The sequence below is a fragment of the Aethalodelphis obliquidens genome, unplaced genomic scaffold, assembly GCF_003676395.1.
Source record: "Aethalodelphis obliquidens isolate GAN/ISIS:26980383/991018 unplaced genomic scaffold, ASM367639v1 scaffold5, whole genome shotgun sequence".
In the NCBI taxonomy this organism is placed as follows: Eukaryota; Metazoa; Chordata; class Mammalia; order Artiodactyla; family Delphinidae; genus Aethalodelphis; species Aethalodelphis obliquidens.
Genome location: NW_020837949.1, coordinates 13,303,481 through 13,316,336, shown reverse-complemented (window position 1 = coordinate 13,316,336; position 12,856 = coordinate 13,303,481). Strand labels below are relative to the sequence as shown.

The 12,856-nt window shown below is 48.9% G+C and overlaps 1 protein-coding gene across 2 annotated transcripts in view; it reads right to left on the bottom strand.

The window, feature by feature from the left end:
- The window catches only part of DENND2A (DENN domain containing 2A), a 106,245-nt gene that overhangs the window by 12,006 nt on the left and 81,383 nt on the right, over positions 1-12,856 (bottom strand). For both annotated transcript variants that reach the window (XM_027101725.1, XM_027101727.1), the window contains exon 15: positions 859-1,036. In XM_027101725.1, the coding sequence (XP_026957526.1) occupies positions 859-1,036 (178 nt within the window). The remainder of the gene's footprint in view (positions 1-858; positions 1,037-12,856) is intronic.

Genomic DNA, 12,856 nt, shown 5'->3' with positions numbered 1-12,856 from the left:
TCTGACACATGGCCCAGGAGTTAAGGGAGCGCTCTCCTTCCTTCTCACACCTTCTCCTGGGGTAGAACTGAGCCATTTGCGGGATTGAGGGTACCCAGGCAAACTCTTTGCAGTTCACAAACCCACACTCAAAGACCTGAGTCTGATGGTTAATATTTAACGGGACTTTAGGACTCTCTGGGCAATTAGAGGAGCTGCATCTGGGGACACGGGGAGGATTTCAGGCCCAGGGGTTCCCTGGGGGTTCAGGACTGCGCAGCGTCATTCAGTCCCCACGGTTCTGCTCTGACTGCTGGAGTTCTCAGTACACGGGGACAGACTATTTAGAGGAAGGGGCTGGGACTAAACATCCACAGAAATGCCAAGGGCTTTCCTCACTTGGATGCTAACTTGAAAATCCAGAACGCGATCATTAAAAACATTTTGGTTGTGGTCTTTTTAACTGATATGGAAAAGGACCTCCTTGTAGGAGCACAGTCTTTGTCAAGACTTCGTTATTAGCCCAAAGATAGTTTCCAGTTATTGTTCGCTCTTTGTGTGCTGTCTTCCCCCGGTGCTGCGGGGTGGAGAAGGGAAGGATAGGGTGGATGGCTATTTACGGATTAGGTGTATTAAAATCTGGGTAACTTGTTGATTGCTGCCCTTCTCAATGGGTATACATGGCAGTAGGTTCATTTAGAGGGGAAACCGAGTCTGCAGTCACTGAGGGTCTCCTGAAGCCGACTTGGGGCGGCGAACTCCCAGACAAAGCTGTGGGGTCCCCCTGCTCCCCGACCCTGCCTGCTGGCAGAGCCACAGCCAGCACCTCCCCTCTGCCCCGCCCCACAGGCAGGGCACAGGGGACCTCCCTGAGCTCACCTCTTCCAGCGGCAGCTCCCTGAGCAGCGGCAGCGAGCTGGTGAGCAGCCCAATGAGGAAGGGGGTTGGCGAGCACACGATGTCGATCATGGCAGGTGGCAGCACAGGGATGTAGGTGTGCTGCCAGGTGAAGGGGTAGATGACCGCCACCATCGCGTGGCAGCACGTGGACAGGGTGCTGCAGTGGGGAGAGAGGGGAGAAAGGGCCGGTTTAGGGGAGGTGGGCAGCCTCCACGGGGAAGCCAGAGAGAGCTGTTCACACTCCAGCTCCCATTCATTCCTTCTCCCTCCCAAAACACCCCCAAACAACAAAAGCCTCTTTTCTCATGGGTACTCCTTCTTTTATTGAAGATGCTTTGTATGCAAACACACAGTCTCTCCGCCAAGCATGAAAGCCTAGGTGTGACCAAGGGAAAACAGTAAGGGTAAGTCCTTCAGTATTCATGTGCAGCCATCCGCTCCAAATGGCTCGGTTTGTGTAAAAGCGAAACTCACATACAGTTGCTTCTTGCCCAGAATCCAAAACACAGAAAAATAACAACATTCAGAGAAATAGTCTCTCTTAAAGCAGAATGATCATAATGCAGCCTTTTTAAAAAATATATATTTATTTATTTATTTAGCCTGTGCTGGGTCTTAGTTGTGGCATATGGGATCTTTAGTTGCAGCACATGGGATCTTTAGTTGCAGCATGCATGTGGGATCTAGTTCCCTGACCAGGGATCGATCCCAGGCCCCCTGCATGGGGAGCGTGGAGTGTTACCCACTGGACCACCAAGGAAGTCCCATAATGTAGCCTTTTATTGGCAAACGCTGGGCCTTATGAATCGTGCGTGATCCACAGCGCTTTGCTCAGTGCCTGGATTCAAACTCAGTTTGTTGAATGAAGGGTGGATTATTTGGGATTATCACTTTGATATCAGTTCTGTGGAGCGGAGCCGCAGCGCAGTGATGACTGGCGGCCTTCCGAGATGAGTGAGAGCAGACTTTCTCTTCTTCCTTGCAGCCGTTTCTTATCGCTACTGAGCCTGCTCACAGCAGCTCCCCTCTCCTCTCATTCTAATATGCTGTTTCTAAAATGCTATGGGATTGGAAACTTCAGAAGCTTGTTAGAAATGTCTAAGGTAAGAATAAAACAAAAGTGAGGGCCCAGTGGATTCGTCTGTGAGTATACCAAGTCATCTTCAGGGCCCTGTAACCAGCATTTAATTTGTTAGGACATCTTTTGAACATTTGCCCTGGTTCTCAGCTGTGCTCTGTTTACGTAAAGTTGCAGGGAAGCTGAGTTCTGGATAGATGAATGCTCCTTTACTAGGTTCCCATGATGTCAGGCACCTATAATCTCATTGTCATAAAACTTTCCTGAGGCCGTTTAAAAAAATCACTTAGCTCTGGTTTACTTAAGGAAAAAAGAGGTGGATTAAAAGATATTGGCTAGGGACTTCCCTGGTGGTCCAGTGGTAAAGAATCCGCCTTACAATGCAGGGGATGTGGGTTTGGTCCCTGGTGGGGGAACTAACATCCACATGCCGCGGGGCAACTAAGACCACACGCCACAACTACGGAGCTCCCACGCCTCAACTAGAGAGCCCGTGTGCCACAAACTAGAGAGCCAAAGCGCCACAACTAGAGCGAAGCCCACGCCCCACAATGAAGAGCCTGCAATGCCTCAAAGAAGGTCCTGCGTCTTAGCCGCAGCTAAGACCGACACAGCCTAAAAAATAAATATTAAAAAAAAAATGAATTAAGCCAGGCAGAAAGAGACAAATATTGTTTGATTCCACTTATATGAGGGACTTAGGATAGGCAAATCCATAGAGACAGAGTAGAATAGAGGTTAGCAGGGGCTGGCGGAAGGGAGAGTGTTGCATTGTTGCTTAAAGGGTACAGAGTCATAGCTGAGATGATGAAAAAGCTCTGGAAAGGGATAGTAGTGATGGTTGCAAACACCGTGAATGTACTTAATGCCACTGAATCGTACACTTAAAAATGATTTAAATGATAAATTTTATGGTTATGTATATTTTACTGCAATAAAAAAAGCAGGGCTTCCCTGGTGGCACATTGGTTAAGAATCTGCCTGCCACTGCAGGGGACATGGGTTTGAGCCCTGGTCTGGGAAGATCCCACATGCTGCGGAGCAACTAAGCCCGTGCACCACAACTACCGAGCCTGTGCTCTAGAGCCCGCTCGCCACAACTACTGAGCCCGCATGCCACAACTACTGAAGCCCTCGCGCCTAGAGCCTGTGCTACACAACAAGAGAAGTCACCGCAATGAGGAGCCCGCCCACTGCAACGAAGAGTAGCCCCCGCTCACCACAACTAGAGGAAGCCCGTGTGCAGCAACAAAGACCCAACACAGCCAAAAATAAATGAATAAATTTATATATATATAAAAGAAAGCAATCCCCCCCAAATCATTTAAATTCCTCTGAATCTAGTGAGTTCCTCTGAATCTAGTACCCCCTTGTTGAATCTTGTCCATTTATCAGCATGTCTCCTAACCTTCCTGTTCTCAATCTTAGCAAATAGTCAATCTCCTAATACTCACTGGAGTCATGAAATGCCTCTTAGTAGCATAGCATCCACATATTTCACTGACATTTGGTCTTGTGTTTTCTTTCAAATGATCACCCCCAAAATGAGAAAGATGCTACCCCAACACTTTTGTTTTTATCACTATAATACCTTCTTTATTAGCTGAGTAAGGGTGAGACAGACTAAAGTTCAGACTTATACCAAGGAGAGCAACATCAATAATTCAGCCAGCAGCTTGGGGTGAAGTGACTCCTGCCTTTCAAAGGATCTTCTTGAAAAGCACAGAAGCTTTTTTTCTTAAGGCATCACTTTCTCCTAGATATCAAGAACATTGATACTTTTAGTGAATTGCTTACCATTTATGTTTAATTTCCTTGATCTATATAGATCACTGAATGTGTTGAATTCACTTTATTCTAAATCTTTTTGATTTTTAGGACTAATATGTATTTGTGTGTGGCCAGTCTACAAATTTGATCTGCTCAAGTACCATGGGTGTGAGGTCATGACTTAGAAAACTAGAAGGACATTAAACTATAAACAAGGATAGTTGTGTCTAGAACAGGTTTTTGCAGACTATATTTACAGCCCATTGGGGGTCTTGAAATAATTTCAGTGGGTTGTTATTAGCATTAAAAACAACTACCGGGCTTTCCTGGTGGTGCAGTGGTTGGGAGTCCGCCTGCCGATGCAGGGGACGCGGGTTCGTGCCCCGGTCCGGGAGGATCCCACATGCCGCGGAGCGGCTGGGCCCGTGGGCCATGGCTGCTGGGCCTGCGCATCTGGAGCCTGTGCTCCGCGACAGGAGAGGCCGCAGCAGTGAGAGGCCCGCGTACCGCAAAACAAACAAACAAAACAAACAAACAAAAAACCCAAAACTACCACAGAAAGAATAGAATAGAAAATAAGAGAATATGTTGCATTTTTCCCAGTTGTAAATGACTATCTGTATTATGTGGGTGGTATATTGGGTCTGAATGTAAAATGTATTTCTTTTTAAAAAATTATTTATTTTTTTGGCTGCATTGGGTCTTAGTTGTGGCACGTGGGATCTTTGTTGCGGCACATGTGCTTCTCTCTAGTTGTGGCGTGTGAGCTCCAGAGTGCATGGGCTCTGTAGTTTGCGGCACGTGGGCTCTCTAGCTGAGATGCGCAGGCTTAGTAGTTGTGGCACACGGGCTTAGTTGCCCCGTGGCATGTGGGATCCTAGTTCCCCGCCCAGGGATCGAACCCGCGTCCCCTGCATTGGAAGGCAGATTCTCTACCACTGGACCACCAGGGAAGTTCCTAAAATGTATTTCTTATTGGGGACTGCAGTAAAAAGGCTTGGAAGCCAATGATTTGGACGAGAGAACTGGTGGGGGCGGGGGATGGAGACAGGTAGACAGTGATGGTTGAGTTGGAATTTTGACATTTACGTGTTTTACTAGGATGTTGGTTTTCATTTCCAAGTGACTAGAGGGAGTCCCTTAAAAGAGACCCTAAGAAGGAATTCCCTGAAGGAAGCCTTGTGCATGAAATCCACCTCTTTTTATAGCACATTTGTTGTTAAGTTCCTAAATATTACTTGGAGAAAGAGTGGATCATGCGATGGTCCAGGCCACAGACGCTGTCATCCATGGTCTCTTCAGCAAGTCTTTGAAACTCTCACTTTAGTCAATTCACTAAAGGAGAATAAAAATTCAGCACTCATGTTTAACAGTCCGTTTACAGGGGACTTCCCTGGTGGTCCAGTGGTTGAGAATCTGCCTTCCAATGCAGGGGACGTGGGTTCGATCCCTGTCGGGGAACTAAGATCCCACATGCTGTGGGGCAACTAAGCCCATGTGCCGCAACTACGGAGCCCACACCACAACTAGAGAGCCTGCATCTAACTAGAGAGAAGCCCATGAGCTGCAACGAAAGATCTTGCATGCCGCAACTAAGACTCGATGCAACCAAAAATAAATACGTAAATATATAAATAAATATTACAAAAAAGAGTCAGTTTACATTTCAGAGATGTGATTTAAGCATTTTTGACTCCAGGGAAGTTATAGAATCACAGAATTTTAGTCCTGGAAGTGATTTTAGAGATGGAGTGCATCGTCTTTTGAATTTTATACTAACAAGCCCGAGGCTAAAAGAGGTTAAAGTAGGGACTTCCCTGGCAGCGCAGTGGTTAAGAATCTGCCTGCCAACGCAGGGGACACGAGTTCCAGCCCTGGTCCGGGAAGATCCCACATGCCACGGAGCAACTAAGCCCATGCACCACAACTACTGAGCCTGCGCTCTAGAGCCCGTGCTCCACAATAGGAGAAGCCACTGCAATGAGAAGCCCATGCATCACAACGAGGAGTAGCCCCCGCTTGCCACAACTAGAGAAAGCCCATGCACAGCAACGAAGACCCAACGCAGCCAATAAACAAATAAATAAAATTAAAATAATAATAAATAAATAAATAAAATAAAAGAGGTTAAAGTAACCTCTGCATTCAGGATGGGGGGAGACTGGGGACAGAGGAGTTCTGCAGACTTGGGGTGGTAAAGAGATACACACTGAAGAATGGAGGTACGAAGAGGCCCGGCCAGAAGCCTTTGGGTTTTTCTCAGTCGCTGCAATAGAAAAATACAACTGTTTTTTCCCAACTCAAAGAAAAGGTCTCCCGCCCTTCTGCTTTCTTTTGGCCTCATCCCTAGAAGGAGAAAGTCTAATGGGTTCTCCTTTCTCTGTGCTGCTGCAGCGCTTTGTGTCTCCTGGCTGAAGCCCTGCAGGGCCGGGGTTGGGGGACAGGGTGTGCCTGGCTTAGGTGCAGTGAGTGTGAACCAGCTGGACTGGGAAGGTGTTGGAACAAGTTGAGAAGATAATGATGAGCAACGCCAGAGCTAGATACATCGGGCCGGTGAATAAATGTCACAAAAGAAAGAAGAAATTCATTCATTTCACTGGAACGCAGGGAGCTAAAGGACAACTGTACTCAGTTTGATGACAACTCACTGCATCACCTGTTGGCCATGTAGCTAGGTGCTGCCACTGTTTGTGATTTCTCCTAACAAGTGGTTTTTGTTTGTTTGTTTTTTGAATAGTCTGATTCGCTGTTGCAGCTGGGTCCCAATGTTCCACACCTGGTTCCCACTGCCACCTCGTTAGCTGGCACCTGTGGAACCCAGAGTGTCAGGAGCCACATGGCAGGTGGGCAGTGCTGGCAGCGTCACATCCCTCTTGCTTTCCAGCTCCACCAATATTCTAAACAAAAGTTCTGCCTCTTGAAACACTATAAGGAAAGGTCAGATTCTGTATATAATACAGCTAGTGGCAGCTCTTCCCCCAAAATAAATGGTGGAAGAGAAAAGAAGGGGTTATTCTGAGTGTAGCCTGTCGAAATTTTATTCCCCGACTCGTGAAGGCTAGAGGAGCCTTCCATGGGGGTGGGTCCTGCTGGGATTGGTGGTTTCTTAGGAACATGCAGAGAACAGTCTGTGGTTCTGGGGATGCTAAGGATGACTCTTCAAGTTCGCTTGCCCCTTAATGTGTAGCCTTACTGAGCATCTGCTGGTTGGAGGACAGGCAGTGTTTTTGAAGGAAGTCCTAGGAAGAGAGCCCTGGAAGCTGGCTTGCATTACAGTGGGGGTGGAGGAACACCAGGGCCCGCAGCTGTGATCAATTCCTACAAAAGCGAGGTGGGGGAGGAGATGCCCCAGTGGGAGGTTGCCTGGGCCACAAGGTTAAAAGATGGGCACAGGGGAGAAGGGTCAGGTCTCAGAATGCTTTGCCATTCTGTGGGGTTTCCTGAGGATTGAAGCATCAGTCCAGAGACATCAGGATACACTTGTGACTGCTTAACTTCTCCTGGAGAAGACACTATGGTTCTGGTTGCTACAAAGCCCTTGTGCCCTACTTGGGGTTACTGTGCTGGGCAGCCTCCCAATTCACCTAGCAACCAGTAAGAATCAAGCACAGAGCTTTCTCTAAGATGCTACCAGAAAAGTAAATGATGAGTTTCCAGAGTTGGACAGACCCCAGGAATTTGAAGGATGAGCCCATCAGCATCCTTTAGCATATTCCAAGCAAAGCGTCTCTCCTACTGTGCATCAATCCCAGGAACGTGAGTGAAAGGTAACTCGGATCTAGTCTGGGGCCTGGTGAGACCTAGTAGGAGGTGGCTGCCGTATTTCCATTACTATACTTTCAAACCCTGGAGTAATGTGTCACCGAGTTAGAAAGAACACAGCCTGGGCCTCAAGAAAACTGGGTCTGCTGCTCTCTGTGTGATCTCAGGTAAAGCCCTTCTCCAGGCTTTAGATTCCTCATCTTTGACATGAGGAAAGTGGACGTTCCAGCTTTAACATCTACAAACTATGAACTATAAGAGAGAGAGAGGGCTTCCCTGGTGGTGCAGTGGTTAGGAATCCACCTACCAATGCAGGGGACACAGGTTCGAGCCCTGGTCTGGGAGGATCCCATATGCCGCAGAGCAACTAAGCCCGTGCACCACAACTACTGAGCCTTTGCTGTAGACCCCGCAAGCCACAACTACTGAGCCCATGTGCCACCACTACTGAAGCCCGCACGCCTAGAGCCTGTGCTCCACAACAAGAGAAGCCACCGCAATGAGAAACTCGTGCACCTCAATGAAGAGTAGCCCCCGCTCACCGCAACTAGAGAAAGCCCGCGTGCAGCAATGAAGACCTAACACAGGCAAAAAATGAAAGGAAGGAAGGAAGGAAGGAAGGAAGAAAAGAAAGAGAAAGGAAAGAAAAAAAGAAAGAAAGAAAGAAAAAGAAAGGAAGGAAGGAAGGAAAGAAAGAAAGAGAAAGGAAAGAAAGAAAGGAAGGAAGGAAGGAAGGAAGGAAGGAAGGAAGGAAGGAAGGAAGGAAGGAAGGAAGGAAGAAAAGAGACAGAGAAAGCCAGGAAGTGGAAATAGGAGCCAGGAGCTGGAAACAGCGATATTGAAAAGAACCAAGGCCTGTCATCGCAGGGTAATTGTATAGCTCATTAGCAGAGACAGGACAGAAGAGCAATGGCGACACCTCACTCTGAGCAACTAATGGATACAAGTGTTGGAGAGTTTTTAAACTGCTGCAGTAAGGCCCCAAAAGACTACACACAAAGCCAGCATAGCCTGGGAGGGATCTGAATCCGAGGGAAGAACTGGAGTACGCTTCCAGCCCAAGATTCTGTCAGTGATGGATTTGGAGTAGAAGACAATTTGTGGCTATGCTACTGTCTAAATGTTGCTTCAAATGCTATCTTCTTGGTGTTTGTAGGCAAAAATAGGTAGTTAATATATAGTCAGTCTGACGGCATTGTGCTATTAAAATTGCATTTTTCATAGCACTCTGCTGAATTAAATGTAGGTATCTCCCTGCCAGCCACTCTGAGGACCTCTGAAGTAGTATTCTGGGTGCCAGACCACCAAGATGGCAGCTACTCACACTTTTGGGTAGGCCTTGGCAAGCTCACCTGCCTGGAGGGGGCAGGCCACAAACCCAACCTTTTTCTGAGATGGCAAACATTGCTGGTGCAACTGATTCCAGACAAGATAGGGGACCCCATTTAAGCTTACAGAAACTGATTAAAAATGAACCAAAAGGAACACACAACAAGATGAAGGCGCACAGCTACACATGGACTTATTTGCTTAGTTATCCCATGTCAAGGCCAAGGTTCAAACTCTAAATTTGTCAAGATTCGACCACCGAATCCTACCTATCATTAGCTAGAAGTCTGTCATTTGGCTTCTGGTCTTAATGCACTACAAAAAGATAAGAAGTAAATTTCTTGAATATTAAAAACTTCATCCTGGGACTTCTCTGGTGGCGCAGTGGTTGAGAATCCGCCTGCCAATGCAGGGGACATGGGTTCGAGCCCTGGTCCGGGAAGTTTCCACATGCTGCGGAGCAACTAAGCCCGTGCGCCACAACTACTGAGCCTGTGCTCTAGAGCCCATGAACCACAACTACTGAGCCTGTGTGTTGCAACTATTGAAGCCCGCATGTCTAGAACCTGTGCTCCGCAACAAAGAGAAGGCACCGCAATGAGAAGCCCGCGCACCACAATGAAGACCCAATGCAGCCAGAAAATAAATAAATAAATAAATAAAAACTTCAACCTGTCTACAACTTTTGTACAAATTGTTTATGTGCAGCTCTGACTTTATTATTCAGCCTAGTTGTAGATTTGGCCAAAACTTTGGGAACTGAAATTAATAAACTAAAAAACAAAATGTTTATCATCAGAGAAATGAAGAAAGGGGTATAGGGAAATATTTATTTGGGTTGTTATGACAACAGAACAAGCCATCACAACAACATTCTTTCTTTTTCATCTGCTAAACTTTGGCTTGACAGAGCCTTAAGAAACACTCAGCGTCCACCCTAGAGATGAAACGGAGCAGAAATGTTATTCTAAATTCGGTAGATTTTTGGCTCAACTTAAAACCCTTCTGTAACTCACATGGTGTTTGCCACGGCTCCCAGCTCTTCCCTCTTGGAGTGGGCAGCCGCAGCTGCGGTGCTGAGCAGATGAGTCGTGCGATGCGGAGGGTGCTGGTGGCAGTGACTACAGGCCTCAAGCAGGCTAACGTCCGCCCCGCGAAGTCACGGGGCCACTCCCTGAGTTTGCAGCATGCCCTGTTCTCATGCCCTGCTCTGTGGTCTTAAGAAGACTGGGGCTACGGATGGCAATCGGGAGAGGCCCGCTTCTCGCTAAGCAGGGCTGGAACTCAGTGCATGTGCAGCCTGTAGAGAGCGGTGCCAGCTGATGAGGATGAAAGTACCGGCGGAACTTAGGCTGAAGGCTTTCTTCATAGACTTTCCCAGGTCCGACAGCTTGCGGCCAGCTACTTGTTTGTCATGGCCTGGCTGAAAAACACTTCAATCCCCTCTAGCTATTTTCCCGTAAATCAGAACTAGACTGAGGCTGAGGCCTCCCAGAGGAGTACCCTTAGGCGGAGCGGAGAAGAGAAGGAGGGTTCTGGCTTTCTCCCTCAGTGACGTCACACCCACCATGCTTTTTGGTGGCGTTTCTGTGCTTCAATCATTAGCTAGGTCTCTGCCTCCCAGGTGAGGCAGACTTCTGTGCGCGCTCCCTGTTAGGGGAGGGGGCACATCTGCGGGTCAGAGAGGCCCAAAAAGAGAAGGCCGTGCTGAGGCCCCCTCAGAAGAGGGCAGTTAAAGCTGCAAGAGGAGGTGCAGAGGGTGCCCCCAGCTGCTGAACACAGGCTAGAGCAGAGGCCTGGGAATCCCATGAGAGCAGATCCACAACATGGTGTGTATTTATCCTTAACCCACATAAGGTGAGGAGGGCCATTAGCGGAGCACTCACAGTGAGTTACCTCAGCGTCTCACCGCCCTGAAGTGCCCACAATCAGAATCCCTCTAAGGGAAACACTATCTGGATGGTTAATACTGAACCAGATCCCCGGGGAGAGAAGTGGGCCTCCGTGAGGGTGGGGAGGGGCAGATGTCTGGTTATAGGGCTGACTTTCCCTCAGTAGTGCCTTCATAGAATCCCAGAGCATTTGAGCTAGAGGGGTCCCACAGGAATTACACAGTCTACTCCCCCACTTCACAGCTGGGCAGATGAGGTGGTTGTCCCCTGGGGCACTTTTAAAAAAAAATTTATTTTATTTATTAATTTTTGGCTGCATTGGGTCTTCATTGCTGCACGCAGGCTTTCTCTAGTTGCGGAGAGCAGGGGCTACTCTTCATTGTGGTGCACGGGCTTCTCATTGTGGTGGCTTCTCTTGTGGCGGAGCACAGGCTCTCGGCGCACAGGCTTCAGTAGTTGTGGAGCTCAGGCTCAGTAGTTGTGGCTCACGGGCTCTAGAGCGCAGGTTCAGTAGTTGTGGTGCACGGGCTTAGCTGCTCTGCGGCATGTGGGATCTTCCCGGACCAGGGATCGAACCCGTGCCCTCTGCACTGGCAGGCGGATTCTTAACCACTGCGCCACCAGAGAAGCCCCTTGTTTTTTGGTTTTTAAAAATATTTATTTATTTATTTGGCTGCGCAGGGCCTTAGTTGCGGCAGGTCGGATCTTTAGTTGCAGCATGTGGGCTCTTAGTTGCGGCACGTGGGATCTTTAGTTGCAGCAATGTGAGCTCTAAGTTGCAGCATGCATGTGGGATCTAGTGCCCTGACTACGGATCAAACACGGGCCCCCTGCCTTGGGAGCGCGGAGTCTTAACCACTGGACCACCAGGGAAGTCCCCCCTGGGGCATTTTGGAAATCACAGGATGCCTGAGGTGGATGAGTCCTGGGTCAGGAATTGGGGTGGGGGGACCTTAGTAAGTCCTGGAGTAAGATCGCTGGGAGGGCAGACACCAAGGAGCACAGTGCCAGGAGGCCTGGGGCACCCTGGTCCACAAAGTCAGAGAATATCATAGCTGGGAGAGACTATGGAGGTCACCCAGTCCACCTGCCTCACTGGGGTCCCGGCTGGAAGGCTGAAGGCTGTAAGGGAGGGTGGGCCCTGGAGAGAAAAGCACAGATGTCTTAGCATCTTCAGGAGACAATTCTAGCCTGATTGCCAAGCACCAAGGGGGTCCTAATGGCATGTTTTTAAAAAGACTGTAGACGGACAGTCTCACAGACACTACCTCCCCCCCCCCCCCCCCACCACGGAGGCCTGCTCCGCTTCCTCCTTTGCCCTGGAGCCAGCTGTCCTTGTCTGAATCCCGGCCCTCCCACTGACCCCTCCCTCCCTTGAGCAAAGTGACTTAACCTCTGTGTGCTTTTTAGCTTCCTCCTAATAGAACCTAACTGACTGAGTTGTCAAGAGCCTGAGAGAATACAGGCCCAATGCTTAGAGGAAGGAGCCGGGCCCAGGCCAGCTTCCAGCGCTCCCTGTTCTCACGGTTGCGCTGTTGTTATTCTCTCACGGTTGCGCTGTTGTTATTCTCATCAGGTTCGCTCACGCTGTGTTTCCTTCTCTTCCTGCCTCAGAGCTCTCAGGGCCTTTCTTTCTTTATTTCCCTACCTCTTCAGGTCCACATGGAACTAGTGTTGGGTGGAAAGATAATTTATTGGGCAAGAGAGAGAACACTTTGAGCCATTTGTAACAGGACAATCATGGGCTGCTTCTGCGGACCATGAGATGACACTGAAGCCCCAGCAAGTCAGCGCTCCGAGGGGCCGGTCCCAGGCAAGCCCTTGTTTCCTAAATGAAGAGACCCGGGGCCAACAGCTGAGGATGTTCAGGCCTCCTCCTGATCCGGGAAGACCCCTCTTGTGTGATGAGAGATGGACGTGCAAGCCTGAATGTTGTAAAGGGTCTAAACATGTAACTCAGGTATTTTATACGCACATGCACGCACAGGCACACACTAATTAGTGCACCATGGCCCGGCTCCGGACCCAAAGGCGGCGCCAGAATTATCCATGTCCCTGCCCCCGCCTCCTCCCCTACAAAAACCCTGTCTCCTCAGTGCCCCACGTCTGGCAGCTGCTGCAAAAGAAAACAGCCAGTGGGCAGTAA